This window comes from Parasteatoda tepidariorum, chromosome X1, assembly GCF_043381705.1.
Source record: "Parasteatoda tepidariorum isolate YZ-2023 chromosome X1, CAS_Ptep_4.0, whole genome shotgun sequence".
NCBI classification, from domain to species: domain Eukaryota; kingdom Metazoa; phylum Arthropoda; class Arachnida; order Araneae; family Theridiidae; genus Parasteatoda; species Parasteatoda tepidariorum.
In genome coordinates this window covers 4,129,731-4,148,064 of record NC_092214.1, presented here as the reverse complement: position 1 = coordinate 4,148,064, position 18,334 = coordinate 4,129,731, and the positions used below count along the sequence as shown (strand labels likewise).

Sequence of the window (18,334 nt, the reverse complement as noted above, 5' to 3'; positions counted from 1 at the left end):
TGAAAGGTCGGCATTCCTTTAGGTTTTCTGACAACCAAGGCTCCTTTTTTTGCAAATATTTCAGCTTGCTCATTACCTATGATTCTACAGTGCGCAGGTACCCATTGCAAAGATATTTTACGAATAATTTCTTTTAAAAACAACCTGCATTCCGAAATTCGCTGTGACACACTGTCAAAGCTAGATCTCTTTAGCGGTAACTGATGAGCTGCTACAGTAATAGCCTCTACTTCTCAATCAAAGGCAGTAGAAAATAGTCTCGTAGGTAAATTGAAGTTAAAAAGCACGCAGGATATATCAGATTCAGCGCCATCTTGCCTATTAAGCATGAAGCCATTTGAAAACACATGTAAGCAATCGCTTCTTGGAAATCGATCGTGCATAATTCCATAGCAACGGCTATCATTTGTTCAGGATTCATGTCCTTTTTCACCGTTTTTATAATTAGATCGAGATTAAAATTAAGGGGAGCATATTCCAGCAGGAACTTTGACAGAGTTGTATAGAAACATCTTGATGAAGTTTAAGAGGCTTCTTGATGAAAAGATTCATCAAGAGGCTACTTAATGAAGTGGTTCTTGATGAAGAGGTTCATCAAGAGGCTTGATGAAGTTCAAGAGGTAAGACAGCAACCCTCGATACTGCCTGGAGGAAGCTGTTTTGAGTTATCAGATTTCTAATTCCATTTATGTCATAACTTTTCAAGAAAGAATCTTCAGGAAAGCTTATGAGTCTTTAATACAGGATTACTGCTCTTCTTTTGATAAAATGTTCAAAATTCAGTTTTGATCAAAATCTACATTACCAGTATGAAGGTAGTCTTTACTGCTCCCCTGATGATCCGAGGAGCTTGGTTCTGTAATACGTCAAGGTGTTGGACAGTGGTTTTGGAGGCGGTAGTTTCAATACAGTAACTAATAACTGGTTGTATGAATATTTTGCAAGTTTCGCTTAGGGTTCTTCTATTGTACCCCTATCGAGAGCCAGACAAGCGCTTTAAAAATAGAAAACCTTTTTTCTACTTTTGTATTCTACAAGCGTTTTAAAAGATCAATTGCTCTTAATACTTTCACCAAATATAAATAAGTTAAAAATGAAAAATCAAAATTACCATGAGTGAGTTTACCCCATCCAGTAACAAAAGCCATTTTCCCTGTAAAATCTTCATTTTGATGAGGAAAACATATAGGTACAACATAAGGTAGAAATTCTATTTCAGATTCCATTTCTAAAAGTGCCAAATCATTCTCAAAAGTCTGGGCATTGTAGTGTCGATGTATGACCATTCTTCTTACATTTCTTATGATTGAGGCTTTGTTGTCTAATGTTCCACCAAGATCATGAATGCCTAACACCACAATCAGTGAAGCAAGAAATCTATAAAAATAGTCAAAATTATTTAGGAACTACCTTAAAGGATCATAAAGCTGATAATTTTAAATTAACTGTGTAAATCAAGTAAATGTTAGATAAAACAATCATAATTTTCTTTTAAATCAATTATTGTTTTATTCAATACAGTACAAGCAAATCTAACTCTTAATTATTTTATATTTCATTATCTTTATGCGCTTTTGGTTTGGTTTATATTGTAGTGCGCGATCACTATAGCACAAATAATGTGGGAATATTTGAAATAGATAACAATTTCATATAATTAAACTGCAGACATGCACAATATATTAAATAAGAAACTAAGCACATTCACTGGTTACAAATTGTTTAAAAAACATATTTCATCTTTAATGAGCAATACATGATACGAGTTGAAAAAAAGCTGTATCGTGTTCTCATTTTTGTAAATAAGACAATAAAAAATATCGCATTTAAACTTTCAAAAAGTTTATATTACTTTAATACTTAACTTTTTGACGCAGACAGGACACCGGTGTCCCTTTTATAAATTTTATTCTGACGCTCTAACTACAAGCAAAAAATATTATGGTATTTTTTAACTATTAACAACAATTTAATAATTACTAAGAGAAATCTGTTTTCGAAATTATATTTAATTATCGAAATTATATTTTTACTAAAACATAAAATCCAAAAAAAAAGTAGTTTGCTTTTCTTCTTTCATATTCAAAAATTTATCAATATTATAAATTAAAGAAATTTTAATGGTGAGTAACTGATTCTCTTAGATTTAATTAACTACAAATAAGTACAAATTTGAGATATTATTGTTTAGAAGTGAGCCATGATTGAAAGATTTTACCTTTAATGCAGAAAAAGACACTGGTGTTTCATGTTGTGTTTGATAACCATATACTATTAAAATGCTAAATATAATATTTTATACTTATTTTAACCTAAATTAATGTAAAAAAGTTTAAAAAAATATGAAAAATATGTTTAATAAAAATTCTGCATCAAAGAGTTAAGGAAGTATTTCGCTATTTTAACTCTAATTATTAATTTATTTACTTTTTTATATCTCTTACCTATTTAAATTGTTATATTTTAATGCCTTACTGGTATGAACTTACAACAAGTTTAATGATAATTATGCTATAGATGTAATCAATGAAAAGAGTATTTATTAATTTATTACATTATAATCTCTATAGATTTTGTTCCATGTTGTCGTTTTAGACATATGGCATTCCACTGTTGTTTTCCCTTTATTTTGATATCAAGGAAAACAATAAAATAGAGTTTAAAAGAAACGCAAAAAGATAAAATTTAGCGCCAACCCTGTCCTGAGCTGCTAAATTTAGCAATATAACAACATTCTTAGATTAGAGAATTGGCAACATACTTATAGCTACTTAAAGTATACCTGCTAGTAGAATATTTTATTTATTAAATAAATATTGATTTTAAACAAACATGATACGAGTTAAAGCACTTATAATATGCTAATAAATTATTTTCCAGGCATAATTTCCTAAATTATTAATTATTTATTATGGTATCAAAGAAAACAATGGAATAGAATTTAAAAGAAACGTAAAGGGATAAAATTTTGTGTCAACCCTGGCCTGAACTGCTAAATTTAGCAATGTAACAACATTCTTAAATAAGAAAATTATCAACATGTTTAGAGCTACTTAAAGAGTACTTGCGTGTAGAATATTTTATTTATTAAGTAAATATTTTTACTTAACAAACATGATACGAGTTTAAGTACTTGTAATATGTGAATAAATTATTTTTGATGCATTTAACTAGATCTTTGTTAATATTTCCTTCAGTTCTACGCTTGCTAAGAAAACTTATGAGAGAAATTACCCAGATTGACAATGTAAATATTTATATTAAACAAACATGATACGAGTTTAAGCACTTGTAATATGTGAATAAATTATTTTTCAGACATTTAATTAAGTCATTGCTAATATTTATTTCAGTTATACACTAGCTAAGAAAACTAATGAGAGAAATTACCCAGGTTGACAATGTGCAGCCGTTAGAACGTATTTTGCTGTAATAAGGACTCCTCCACATTTATTCTTTATAAAAAGACCAAGCCAAGTTGCTTCCTTTACTAAGGCCTACAAATGAAATAGCATTAAGTTACAAATCTACTTTCATCTGAAATTTATAGTTGATACAAAGAAACATTAAAATGGGTAATCTATATATTAAAAAATTGAAAATTGCATACTCGGAAAGAATTCAGTTCATGATTTAACAGTAAAAAGTTTGAACCCTAATAAGGCCAGAGTTTGATGTAATCCTTAAAATATACTAAATTATAAGGCTTTAGAAATGTCGGTTTCATCCTCAAATTGTTTTAAGTATGCGTTTTTAGAGAAAAAAAAACACGATATAAATTTAGACAACAAGATGTTTGTAGATATTTTGCTGTAGTGTTATTTTAGAAACTTGTAATGTACCTATGCAAAAACTATACTAAGAAACAATTAAATGAAGAATATAAAAACGTCATTTTGTAAAATGTGTATCTTATCACTTTACTGCCTCCCCATTTACCATTCAGAACAAAAAAGAGCTCCATTTGCCATATTAAAAAATATTAATTTGCATCATAAAATGTATCATCCTGACACCTTGTTAGATGGCAGCAAATTTGTGAGAAAATAGTTTTAAGTTGCAACAATATTTATAATTGTCAAATTTAATTCTTTTTCTTCTAGAAAAATAATTTTTTTTTAAAAAACAAAATAACATTTTGATAATAAGTACTAAAAATTACGGAATTTAGATCATTTGACAATTCCTTCCTGCGTTGTGGTTATGGTTAATCGAAAATTCGGGTAAAAATGTAACACTTAAAACGTAAAATTAACAGCAAAGATGGTTTTCACGACATACGATATTATTATTGCGATCAAATTACCATATCAACGAGTAAACACGTGAATATCTCGCTCAAGAATTTACGAGGTTTTAATGAAACATAGTGATGGAAGTAAGCTTTCCAGATTTAATGTCCGGTAGCATGGCTTTCAAATTAATTAAATTTATTTCCAAGCAATAGGATATTAAAACCATATTTTATTAGTAAATTTAACATAAATCATTGTGAGAAAATAAAGTATGGTCAATACTACCAAAATATGGTAAAATTCACCGTGTTTCTGGCTCTATCGGAAAATTCTAAAAATTTTAACCGGAGCGCTATGGCAATGATTTTGGTAAAATTAACGATAAAATGTGTTTTTATAATATGTGAAAATTCGGTAATTTTATCATGATCAAAGAGCAGGGCATAAAAAACCTTTTTTCTTATAAATTAAATTTTCAGTGTTGTATTATTTACTATATGTGTGGTAATAAGAACTATAATTTTGAAAACTAGAATTTGCGGTAAACTGTTACAAATTAATGGAAGTACAGCATATTTCGTCTTTTTACCTAGAATTATTGATATTTTTTATCAGAAATGTCATTACCAAACGATACAGTAATCTTGCCAGAATTTTTTTCTCCAAGCATTATGAAAGTCTTACAGTAACAATTACCCTATTACCATTACCCTATTGTTACCATTACCACGCCATTGTTATGTACCATTACCCTACATAGCATCATTTATGACACTTAAAGTAAAAACTTGTAACTCTTTTTCATGCATGAAATAAAAAAACAAACTCAATATCAATTATACAAAAAAGTATCAAGAGTAAATTTTCCCCCATGTCAAAATGAATATCAAATATATGCAAATCATAACTTTTCTTATAGCTATGAATTTAAGAAAGTCAGTAATTTTTTTAATAAATGTACATTTACTAAAAGTAAAGTAATATGAATGCGTAGTGTTTAGTTTCCTTACAATCGATTGTCTGCTGAGTTGCAAGTGATTTGCATGATTTTTTAAGACATAAACTTCTTTTTTTTTAAGTTAGAAAATATATTTTAAATTATCTATTAAGAGCTGACAAATATTTAATACTACGAAGGATTTGTTTTATTAAATATTTGTTTCAATTATCTTGATTAAATTATTTTCTAAAATACCTATAATATTACTTACCTGCCAAGGCCATTTACCAAAATGGGTATTTTTTCCACCAACAATTCTACCAATAGGTTGCATTAGTCTTACTCCACAATCTATAACAAAATATTATATAAAAAATTTATACACGTTGAAAAAAATAAATATAATTAGGTGTAATAAGGAAATAAAAATATTCTATAAGATTTAGCATATAAACTATGTGAAACTTTTATGATTTTATGAGATTGTAACAACTAAAAAAACTGCTCATTTGTATTGGTCGTGAAATAGTGAATACTCATATAACATAATACACCATATGCTGGGCTGCCAACTGCTACGTTTTTTGAAATTCATTTTATAGAGTAATAGACAATTAAATACTAAGGCTTTCAGAATTTATGGTATTTTTGCCGAAAGCCAAAAGCTGGAGCAAAGTAGCATTTCATATGAACTTTTAAAGTGGCGTGGAAAATACGTTGAAATCAAATTTAACGAAACAAATGATCATACATTAAAGCATAAACTTAGCTACTACTAAAAAAAATTTTCCCCAAGAAAGCGTAGAAAGATGACAGCTTTGCATATGGGTTAATTCAATCATATTTAAGTTTATTAACGTGTTAAAAAGAGAACTTAATACGCAAATAGTTGCTGAAAGTTGAGGCAAATTGTTTTAAAAGTTCTGGTTTTAAGTGAATATCTCAATAACGAACTCATCTCATCAACGAATATCTCAAATTTTTCTCCTCCCGAAGTGAAATTTAAACATTATTTTAAATTTACTAAGAAAAAGGAGACCAAAAGGAGAAGAACTCAAGCATTATATTCTAGATAATTGAAGTAATGTTTGTGTTTGAAAACAATACACTAAAAAAATGGATTCTCAAATATTACAAATTTTTCCACGTTTTTGAGAAAACTATTTCCTTGTATATGCTCCAAGCAAAACTTTCGTCAAAATGACGAAATAACTATCGTCACTTCTTTGAAGAAGCGAATCTAATCAAAATTAAAGATTCTTCATTCTATTTTTTTCAAAGAAAAATGAATAACCTCTTAGTGTTTTAATGTATCTAACTATTCTAACCACTCTATGGTGGGCATTATATAGGCGGATCAATGTCATCTCAGCAACACAAGAAGGGCCGATAGAACTTAGAGATAAATTACATTCATGCCCGAAGCTGGATTCGAACCCGGGATCTTCCCGGTACAAGGCCTACCATTGACCAACAAAGCCAAGGCCTTGACCACCATACAGAACGCTTGACTTAGTTCGTCACTTTATTTTCGATCGTCCAGTTTCGTCATTCATTGAGTAATCTCCCATAATCTACTGGAGTGAGGTTTTAAGTCGAGAAAACGTCTTCGTCTTATATTTAAGAGCTCTCGTTTCGTAGCCCACAGGTTTAATTTTGAACCATAATAGCGGTATGTTGAACTATAATATTTTACAAACTTTTAATCGACATAATAAGGTAATAAATTGAATTCCGTTTCCATTCAATCATAATATTGTATAATCACGTTTACGTGATAACATAGTTTATATATGCGCAGTATTAAGGTTTCGGCAAATTTAAATAATAATGCTCACCATGATTCAAAATTCTTGACAGTACATGGATCGGTAAGTAACATTTTCTAATTATAAAACTAAATGATTTCTTCAATAAGTAGACTCTGTGAAACAATGAATTAACTAAAGGTTTTCCTTTAATGCATTTGATTAAGAATGTATGAAACTGAAATTATTAAACGATATAAGTAAAAAACTATTTTATGGAGGTATCCATGATTTAATTTATTCTGATAAGGAGGGTATTTCAAATCATTAAAATGATGTGTACTAAACTGTTTTCATACTCACTTAAAATAATGGTTTCTCAAAACTTAGCAAAAATATGCTAAAATACTCCATGCATTCAAAGTGGAAACAGCATATACTCATTTTTGAGCAAAGTGCATGTGGAGGGAGGGAGAGATGTATGAGTGAGATGCTCGTTATTCGGTCTATTTAGGTTTATAGTGGAAAGCTCTAACTGCTCCAACCACCCTACTTGTACAGTGCTCAAAAAATAAACGGATCACCCTGAATAACTTTTGATCTAAGGATATTCACGTTCTAGGATTCAATCTTAATGGCTCAAGGACCTAAAATATGCTAATTAATTAGTTTAGATGATATTTTAAGTTACGAAATCAGACACCAAAAGCATATTTTTCTTCTCCCAATGCCCACGTTTGTTGACATTCTGTAATTCAGGCGCATAAGGGCAGATTTGTTGGCCACTCTTTCAGGGGCACCCTATTAGACGGGCCAAAGTTGCTCCCACACTAGGGACAGATAGCACAGAGAATGAAAGAACATCCATGCCATGTCCGGGATTCAAAACCAGAACAATTCTGACACCAAAAACATACTCTCTCTAAATAAACATACCTTTTTTCCGACAGGTTCGAATTTCTGACCCCCAAAATATAGAGGGTAGCTGAAATCTGGGAAATAGGGTTCAAATAGTTTGGCCTGGAGTGCGGTTCAAAGTTTGGACCCTTTAATGTTAATTTTATTTTTTGCGTATTTCGAAAGCTTTTTAAGTGAATTGAATAATTTTTGCGCACAAATATAAAATTCATTTATCCAGAGATAATATCATGCGAAAAGTAACTGTGAGTTTCAATTTATCATTTTATTTAATAATAATCAAAAAAGTTTTGAAGTATAAGGTGTAAATTTTTTTATATCATTTTAAAGGATGTAATTTAACACAACAGAATAAAAAATTTGAGCGAAATTGGTCGAATAGTTCTTATTCTAATATTTCTCATATTGCGGTTACCCCTATATTTTGGGGGCCAGAAATCTGAATCTGTCGAAAAGAAGGTTTTTTTTTTCTTAGAAAGAACTTTTTTTTTGTGCCTGATTTCGTAACTTAAATACACCCTTGAACCATTAAGATTGAGTTCCAAAACGTGGAGATCCGATCATTTTCAAAAGTTATTTAGGGTGGTCGTTTATTTCCATTTATTTATTTATTTTGCGCACTGTACACCTCAGTCCAGGGAGAGTTAAGAAGCTTCATATAGCAATATATTCGCCACAATTAAACATCATGACATACATTCCATTCACTGAAAATTTTTTAAAGTTATTATAAATAACATATTATAGATATTAAACAAATTAGTCGTAGAAGTTACTATAGCAAAATAAGCGAAAAATGAAATTAAAATTACTGATGTCCTGAGTAAGCTATTGGTAAAATAGATTCCAAATTGCTACCCTTTGTACCATTGAAATTGGAAACTGGTATGTCCTGATGTATCATTGCAACGATTACTAAGTTTCCTAATGTTCACTGGACTGAGATGTTTAATTAGGGTGATTTGAGCATCCTGCTACGAATTGGAAAATTCTTGGTTCGAATCCAGCTGGCAAATTTGAATACGTGCTCTGGGAAAAACTATGATCAGAACTACCAGAAAATGATAAAAATTTACTGTGTTTCTAATTATATTAACACCAAAAAACTCGAAGCCGAAGCCTTTTAGCAAAAATTTTGCTAAAATTAATAATAAAATATAGATTGATAATATGAGATAAAATTTTGTAAATGTACTAAAATTTAGAAATGTTGTAATGATACCGGAGAGCATGGTATAAGAACCATTTATTCGGTTAAATTTAGCTTTCAATTTCGTATTTTTTTACTAAATGTGTGGTGATAAGAACTATTACTTTGAAAACCAGAATTCCGGTAAACCGTTTTGTTATTAACCGGAAAACTATCAAATGAAAGGTCTAATAGCCGTACAATTTTGGTTATGATTGCTAGAATTTGGTTGTTTTTTTTTATCAGAAATGTTCTTACCATAGAGTGCGGTGATTTTACTAGAATACTTTCTCCATGCGTGTTTTGCGAATTTGACTAGTATTTGTTTCGAACAATTTCGACGCACTTATGCTCAATTCCGAGAAACGTTTTTTTTACAGTGTACATGTTAATATAAACAGTCATAATTCTAAAATTAAGTCATTGATTAGCTAAAGACATGTAAACGGTATACCTTTTTTATAGTTCCACCGAATATATTCCGTTGTTGTTTCTAAATTCTGAAGCGTAGGAGATGTGGTGTTTGTGAAAGATTCAACTGTATTCAATTCACTAGATGCAGACGTGGGAGACATTGGCACAATATCAAACAGAATAGATAGATCTGTTAAATTGTCAGGAAATTCTGTAGTTTGTTGGGCTGTAGAAGTTTCCTTCACCCATTTATCAGAACTATTAAGCGTGGAGGGTGGTATAGAAACAGTTGATAATAATACTTGGCTATCAGATAACATAGTCTCAAGTCTAGTAGGAAGTTCTTCAGGGTTTGTACTTTTTATATCTTGGTTAGATAGTACCGTTATATTATTTAAATTTAAGGTTGTAAAAGAATTTTCTCCAAAAGATGTATTTTCAGTTGATGCTAATTCACTATTATTTTCCATTATGATAGATGTAAGCAAAGTGATCTGGCTTTCTTGACTTAACGTCAGACTTTCATATTCGGCCGGGTCTGTTGGTTTTACATTCTCCAAAGTAACATAATTGTTTGCTGTACCACTTGCAAAAGCTTCAGTAACCGAATAAATGTGAGCACTATAGTTAACCGAATTTAAATTAATAAAGTTTGAAATATCTTGAATTGTATTTAAACCTGTGTCATTTATTAAGATGTTATTTTCGTCAACATCCAAACTTTGACTAGAATTCGGATATCCTGAAGAAGATTCAAACAAAAAAGCAGTTTGCATATTTGTTGTTGTGGCTACAGTCTCGGTATTATGATTCGTAATATCTGAATAATTTACAATGGGACTTTCTACTGTTGAAGAAAAATCATTTTCTATTGTTTGTGAGGAAGTGTTTTCAGTTGAAAAATTCAAATTACCTATAGGGTGTTCTGTATTTGAAACAGAAATTTTCTTATTGATATCAAATTCGGCACTTTCTGATTTATTTGGAGGCGTGGTAATTCTGTAATCAATGGAATTTAAACTAGAAGGCTTTGCTGCATGGTTATTTATAATTTCAAGTACATTAAAAAGTTCGGAAGAGTTATTAGCTTCATTTTCAAAATCGATTGTTGTAGAATCACTTGTAATTTGTTCTACAATATTTAAAGGACTAGTTGAATCACTAAGCAGATCATGATTTTTAGAATGATTTGCAAGTTTCTGTGGAATATGAATATTTTGATAACTACTATTAATATCAAAATTTGATGAAATATTGTAATTTTCGGAAAAGTTTATATAATCGGAAACAGTAATGTTACTGAAACCCAGAAGGTTTTTAGAAACATTCGTTTCTTGTCCGAATTCATACGAATTTTTAAAAGTGCTATTGGAATCATACTGGTATTCAAATGTGCTTTTGAAATACAACGGTGTTGGTGAGAAATTCTGTGACATATTATTAAACTGTTCGTGATTTTGAGTAATAGGAAAAATGATGCTCTGCTCAAAATCTTGAGTGGGCTTAGCGGAAAGAGAAAAAAATGAAATATTTTGAAAGTAAGAGTTTTTAAGCTCATCTAATGAGATATTTAATATTTCGTCATTGGTTTCGTGGGCTGGAAAACTTGTAAAATTCGTTTCAAAATAATCATTATCAGTGTAATCTTGTGTGTTTTGTTTGGTAGTTTTTCCGTCAATCGTTGTTCTAAATTTATTATTTTCAACAGCAGACATTTTGGTGGTTAGCTCTTTCTCCTTAAAATAACTATTTTTAAATTCTTCCGTATGTTTTTCATTGACCATTGTTGTGCTTGGAGAAGAAGTTTCTGTTTGCAAATTTGAATAAGTATTTGCTGTCATCCCAGTAAGTTCTACATTAATTGGATGCGTTTGCTCGAACCAGATAGGGGAAGTTTTTATATTATTGTTCCTTTCTTGCAGATTATTGTTTGTTATTATGTTGGAATTTATATAACTTTTGCTTTCCTCTGTACCTTCAAAACTCAAAGTTGAAGGATTTGTTTCTGAAAACTCATCTACAGTAAATAAATAATTATTACTATTGCTAAATTCATTTTCTACTGTAGATAAAGTATCTTCTTTTTCTCGAATTTTAGAATCATTGAGATTTTCACTATTTGTTGTTGTTTTAATTTCTCTTTTTGAATCGGTAGTCTCGGTATGAGGCGATTCGTAAAAACCTGTAGTGCGCTTTTTGATTTCATTTGTTAACTCACCATCTGAAGTTTGTTCGATTGTTGAGTATAGATTCTTTTCAGTTATATTTTCCTCCTCAGTTTCTTGAAATAGGTTTTCAGTTTCATACAACTCTGTTGCGTTGTATAAGTCAGTAAAATATTTGCTGGACATAAACCAATATTGAAAAATGGGAGTATGATTCGCGATATCTTTTGTTGTTTCACTAAACTTATTAGAAAATTTAAAAGAATCAAAACTCTGGACATCAAAATCAGGTACAGTGTTTGTTTCTGAAGAGCTAGAGTTTGGCAATTTAAATGTATTTATTTCGATACTTTGATTACTAAGCTGCTGATTTGAGTTTCTTGTATCAATTATTGCATTTTTAAATTCAGTTGTAGATGATAAAATATTACTAACATTATGAGTAAAAGAAGGATTGTCCGTAGGTTGAGTTGATTTTGTTTTTAATGTTACTTCATCTATATTTGAGTTAGAATCTACTAAATGTGAAATGGTATTGCTTTGATAATCAGAACTAAATTGTTTAGAAAAAGATTCATTAAAAGTTGAATTATTCTTTCTCTCCAACATACAACATGCGCCAAAGAGAAATCCATCAACACATGTTGATAATGTTATGCCTTTCAAGCTAATGCAATCCCATTTAAACATGCATATTCCTGTATTGCCAACAAGATCTCGACATGATTTCTTTGTCATTGCCACAATTTTTCCTAAAAGAAATAAAATAGATTAATTACTAGAGAAAACACACATTGAATTTGATGTTTCAATTAAAAGACTAATCATTTTTATTTTCAATAATTTTGTTGTTGTTGTTGCAGTTCATTTACGTCGCTCTAAAGCTGCACATTGGGCCATTGGCGACAGTCTGGAAAGCATCCTCGAGGATGATCCGAAGACATGCCCTCACAATTTTGATCCTCTGCAGAGGGGATTGCACCCCCGCTTCGGTAGTCCAACGACCTGCCCTTGAAGTTGAGTACTTTACGGTAGAACAGTTTGTCGAGGACCACACCCGCGGTCCTTACACATACTGATCCATTTGGTCACCCACCCACACACTGACAGCAGCCAGTGATGTTTGACTTCGGTGATCTGCTGGGAACCGTGTCTTTTCCACTCATCTTGATCAGTCCACTGAGGGACCAGTAATCGCACACAAACAGAATTTAAGTAGCTTAACAAGCGCTATGAAACAGAAATAACTAGACTTAAATAGAAAAATGATCTAAAGAAAAATTTCACTGTGTCAGATAAATTTTTGTTAAACAAAGAAACATTACAGAATAATTTTTTTCTTTTAACAAAATAACGTGCAAAAAAAAAATTTATTTAGTATTTCACACATGCACGTTTGCGTGATATATAGCATCGCAAGATTTTGTCTTAAACCCAGACCACTTATATAACACACAGCCGATAACTTGATATCGAATAATCAGGAGTTTCATGTATATGAAGTTTACAAAAAATGCATTTCATTCATAATTCATATTAGATCAGAATGCACAGTGTGCCAAAAAAAAAAAAATACGCACCACCCTGAATAACTTTTGATCTAATGATCAGATCTTCACGTTCTATGGCATAATCTTAATGAATTGCTAGAGTGACCTCGAATATGCTAATTTATTGAGGCAGATGATATTTTAAGTTACGAAATCAGACACAAAAACGCATTTTTTCTAAATAAACATTCTTTCTTTTCGATGGATTTGGATTTTTGATACCCAAAATATTTGGAAAATAGTCGCAATCTGGGAAATATGGTCCCCATAGTTTAGTCAGGAGAGCAATCAAAAGTTTGAACCCCTTAATGTTAATTTTACTTTTTGCGCATTTCGCCATATCACGAGAACTTTTTAAGAGAATTGAAAAACAAAATTCCCACAATTATAAAATTCATTTATCCAAAGATGAAATCCTATGAAAAAAAATTTGTAAATATTTATTATATTTTATTATTTTTATATATAATAAAATATAATAAGTAAAATATAATAAATGAAATGTAATAAATAAAATATAATAAATAAAATATAATAAATATAATAAATGAAGTATAATAAAAATTTTATATATAATAAAATATAATAATCTATAGTCGAAAATAGTTGAAATGCACGGTATACAATTATTTACATCATTAAGGAATTATTCAACCTATTTTGATCAAATCCTGCCTTTTGCCATATATTTCCATGTTTGCCATGTTTTTTTTCCATTTTTTTTACTATTACTTAATAAAATAGTTAAAAATAATAAATACTTACTAAAATTTATTTTTTGCATGAAATTATCTTTCGATAAACGAATTTTATAATTGTGTGCAAATATTTTTCAATTAGCTTGAAAGCTCTAAAAAGCTTGAAAGCTTCGTTTGAAGGCTCTAGAGATATGGCGAAATGCGCAAAAAGTTAAATTAATTTTAAGGGGTCCAAACTTCGGATCGCTCTCCTGATCAAACTACAGGGATTCATATTTCCCAGATTGCTGCTACACCCTATATGTTGGGGGTCAAATATCTGAATCCGTAAAAAAAAAGGTATATTTATTCAGAGAAAGTACATTTTTGTGTGTCCGATTTCGTAACTTAAAATATAGTCTGCACTAATTAATTAGCATATTCGCGGTCACCTCCTTGAACCATTAAGATTGAGTTTTAGAGCATGAAGATACGATCATTAGATCAAAAGTTATTCAGGGTGTTTCGTTTATTTATTTTTTTTGACATCTGTATTTCTTATTTTTTCCTCAGCAAAAAGGAAAACTACAAAAAGTTCTTAAAATACGATAGAATCACTATCAGAAGCACTCCCATTTTTCTCACTCTAAAGTGTTATTTTTAAAATAATAAATGTTAATCTTTAAACAAAATGTATTGGACTCAAAGTAGATAGTATTAAAAAGCCAAACGATGCCAAACGATTTATTTTTTTTTAAATTTAAAACTAATCAAAATGTCTGCAGAGTTTAACGCATACTTTTCTTATATTATTAATGTAATGATGAAAGGAGTCTTGCAAAAACTTAAAGTAAGAGACGAAATTTAATACAATTCAGAGACAATTAAATTTAATGCAATTCAGAGACAGTTAATTTAATACAATTTCATGCTGGAAGTGCGATGAATAATTTCTGTTGTATGGATGGAACAAGTATGAAATAAAAATTCTCTAGGCCGAACTTGAAAACAGCATATATAGGCAATTTTAACACCTTCAATATTGCTTTTTTCCCAACGCCTGTACATTCCATCTAAAACGCACTGCCATGGGGAAAAACAAGACTACCGAAACCATGGTAATAAAGAAGGGGGAAATGGAGCGAGTGGTTGAATCATGTAATCTTATAGTTTGTCTAAAGTAAAAACTCCCCTAGCCATTCGTCTGGAACCCTGGTGGTGATCATGATAACGAGATATAATTATTTTAAGTTGGGGTCATTGTTTAGGACAGGTTTTGGCTCCGGTCGGCGAGAGAAAGGGAATCTTTTTCTTCAGTCTATCGTGTTAGCAATAGAGTGAAGCAAAACTACTGAAATGTGACATTCTTGTTTTCATAGCAGCAGACGGTCTCAGACTTTGTGGCTGAGGGAGTTCTCACCGTAGAAAAACTATAGGAAGCCTATTTTATTTACGAAGAATGTAATTTGGGAAAATCAATCGAATCGTTTCACATAGAATTAACTCATTGTAAGATTTGAAGAAAGTAGTACTATGAAACAACAACGGAAATGACTTTTATATTTACCTTGAGAGGGATATTTCTTCTGAGGAGGAAGAGGATAATTCCATGCACAGCTTATCAAGAGCAATATAATGCCTGTTATAGTAAAAGTCCTTATATCTACATTTGTTGTCATCGCACAGTAAAATTGAGCATCTGAAAAATAATAGCTACATTGTTTACAATTTTAAAAGAAGAAAAAAGTTAGAGAAACTAATTCATGTAACAACACATAGTTAATAGCACACTATTCAGATATTTGAACCTAAATTTACATTTTTGAAGACTATTAAATTTGTTCAAAGAATTAGTTAAATGTTTCCGCAAAGAGCATTTAATTACGGCACAGCGATTTAGCTAGTTTTTATCTTGTTTTCTTGTTTTAATTCTAAATCAACCAAGCATTGAGCTTTTTTTTTTCCTGTTTTCAAACCAGAGTCAACCAAGCATTGAACTTTTCTTCCAGTTTTCAAACCAAAGTCTACCAAGTATTGAGCTTTTCTTCCTGTTTTTAATCCTAAATCAAACAAGCATTGAGATTTTTTTTCCTGTTTTCAAACCAAAGTCTACCAAGTATTGAGCTTTTCTTCCTGTTTTCAATCCTAAGTCAACTAATCATTGAGCTTTCTTTCCTGTTTTCAATCCTAAGTCAACCAAGCATTCAGCTTTTCTTCTGATATTTCCTGTATTCCCTACATACATGCATTTTTAATTTGAGTAAAATCTCTTTTTGCTCTAACTCAATGACATTAGCTAGTTGTAGTTAGATATTCCAAATCTCAGCAAAAATTCATTACCTGTGAACTCATGTATTCTTAAACTTTTTCAATTTGCGGATTTAAAATTTTTTAATGGTACCTTAGCCACTTAACATTTGTCAGCGAGATCCATCCATATGTTAGAACGCATTATGTATATAAAATACATGTTTCATAAGGTGACCCAAACAAAGGCACCGTTAAGCAATTTAATCATTCTAATCTTTGTTTCAAATAATTTGAAAATTCCACAAGGTTTTCACATTACAGGTGGTTAAAGACGAGAATTGAATTTAAAACAGCAGTTAGATCTATTAAGGGGCAGTGCCTATGTTGAGTATCTATACCTATATTTAGAACTCATGCACATAATACACTTTTTAAAATTATACGAACAAAATTTTGAATCAATAAAAAACTATGTTCAGATGGACATAAGAAATGAATTTTTTTTCTTTGATATTAAGACTAAAACACTGTTAATGCACCCAAACACTGCATACATTGCACTGTATAATGGCTATTTGTTTTCCTTTATGACACATTACAAAATAGCAGAAGTCTTTTAAGATGTATAAACCACAGTAGGATGATTGAGCAGCGTCAGTTGTTACGATTTTGGTCATGAGTTTAGATTTGAGTGCTGATTTTGACTTCAGTTGCTTTTTACTAAGCAGCTGGTTTCTAGCACTGACCATATTAGGACCTCTTTCCATGCCAATATTAGACCAAGTGACCATCTTCTTCTCCTTCATTTCTTTATCAGCATTACAGCCAAAGTTTTCTCAACTTTCTTCCAAACAGAACAATTTGACGCAAAATTTCGTAATCACTCTATTCTGGAAGGTCATGAAAAAAAAATTCAAAATATGAAAAATAAAGAATTTTCCTTAATTTTTCTCTATATGGTTTAATGATGAAAGCAGAATAGCTTTATATAGAAGGAACACGTTCAAAGTATCAAGATTTAAAATAATTTTTGCTACGAGCAATACCGGTTCGTTGCTTTGCTGCGCCATAATTATTTACAAAGAAAAGTGACCACCTTATCTTTTCTCACCTCATTTACATTTCTTTAGCTTATATATCAATATCAGCTTTCAAAAAAATTGGAAATCAAACATGTTCACTCAAATATCAATATTACGTATACACTGTAAAATTTACCGGCACCCATTGTGTCGGTACTTATCACCAAAAAATCCCTTTGTACCGAAACATGTTACGTAACAAAAAAATCTGATATATCGTAATTTTTAACGTAATAATTGCAGTAAAATCACTGAATCACTCAAATTAAATAAATATTACTGTACAAGGAACGGTTTAATATTTATGATAAATAAGAGGATTTTACGGATGATGCAAGTGTTGGTAATTCATACTGTAATCAGATCCAAAATTTTTTAAAGTGTAGTCTGAGTTAATCATCAAAAAATTTAGACACCAATCTCAATTTTCACTGGATCAGGCAGATAAATTTAGCACGTATTAGTTCATAAAAAATTTATTTAGTTCTATAACACAACTTATAGTATAGTAAATAGAATAAAATAAAAAAAAACTGATTAAATTGACTTTTTCTAAATTTAATTAAAATTAGCTAGGCATATATTTTTTGTAATGAAAATTAAACTGCAGTTACTATTGAATCGTATGATCTAGATATTTCGAAAGAACTACAATAAATAAAAGAATTAGATTAGTTTTGAAATTGGTATGCAAAATATGTCGGGAATGCTGTAAGAAAAGTTAATTACTTTTTATTATGCTTGATACTTTGTATCTTATTTAACACATGTTCATCAGCTCTTAAAAGTCGAATTCAATTTAAAATCACTAAATTGTGCAACTGATTTTAAAGCATTCAGGCAACCTGAGTTTTAAAAAAAGGAAAGTTAACCATTGCCAAAACAAACAATTTCATTACCAAAAAACACCTTACTAGAGTTTACTGTTGGTCACATTAAATAAAAGTAAAGCAAATGAAATAATTTCCTTATTTTATAGTAAATGTTGTTGTTGTCTTGTCCAGTAGTGTAAGGAAAATTAAATTTGTCCAAAAGTATCTAAAACAGCTTTGGCCGCATCAATAATCTCCATGGAATAGAGAAGTTGCTGCGGGGGATCCAGATGGATCCTGAAGAGCTACGCCAATATGGCTGGGCAATCAAAGACATGGTCGGGAGAGAGTTCG

General features: G+C 30.3%; 2 protein-coding genes across 2 annotated transcripts in view; both read right to left on the bottom strand.

Moving 5' to 3' along the window:
* Nucleotides 1-18,334, bottom strand: part of LOC107450407 (uncharacterized) — a 477,566-nt gene that overhangs the window by 234,067 nt on the left and 225,165 nt on the right. The window lies entirely within an intron of this gene.
* The window catches only part of LOC107438531 (uncharacterized), a 33,698-nt gene that overhangs the window by 5,503 nt on the left and 9,861 nt on the right, over nucleotides 1-18,334 (bottom strand). Inside the window, exons 3-7 of the mRNA XM_016050840.3 lie at nucleotides 15,404-15,535; nucleotides 9,485-12,361; nucleotides 5,447-5,526; nucleotides 3,391-3,497; nucleotides 1,112-1,377 (exon numbers count right to left, since the gene is read on the bottom strand). Coding sequence (XP_015906326.2) covers nucleotides 1,112-1,377; nucleotides 3,391-3,497; nucleotides 5,447-5,526; nucleotides 9,485-12,361; nucleotides 15,404-15,515 — 3,442 coding nt within the window. The 5' untranslated portion in view covers nucleotides 15,516-15,535. The remainder of the gene's footprint in view (nucleotides 1-1,111; nucleotides 1,378-3,390; nucleotides 3,498-5,446; nucleotides 5,527-9,484; nucleotides 12,362-15,403; nucleotides 15,536-18,334) is intronic.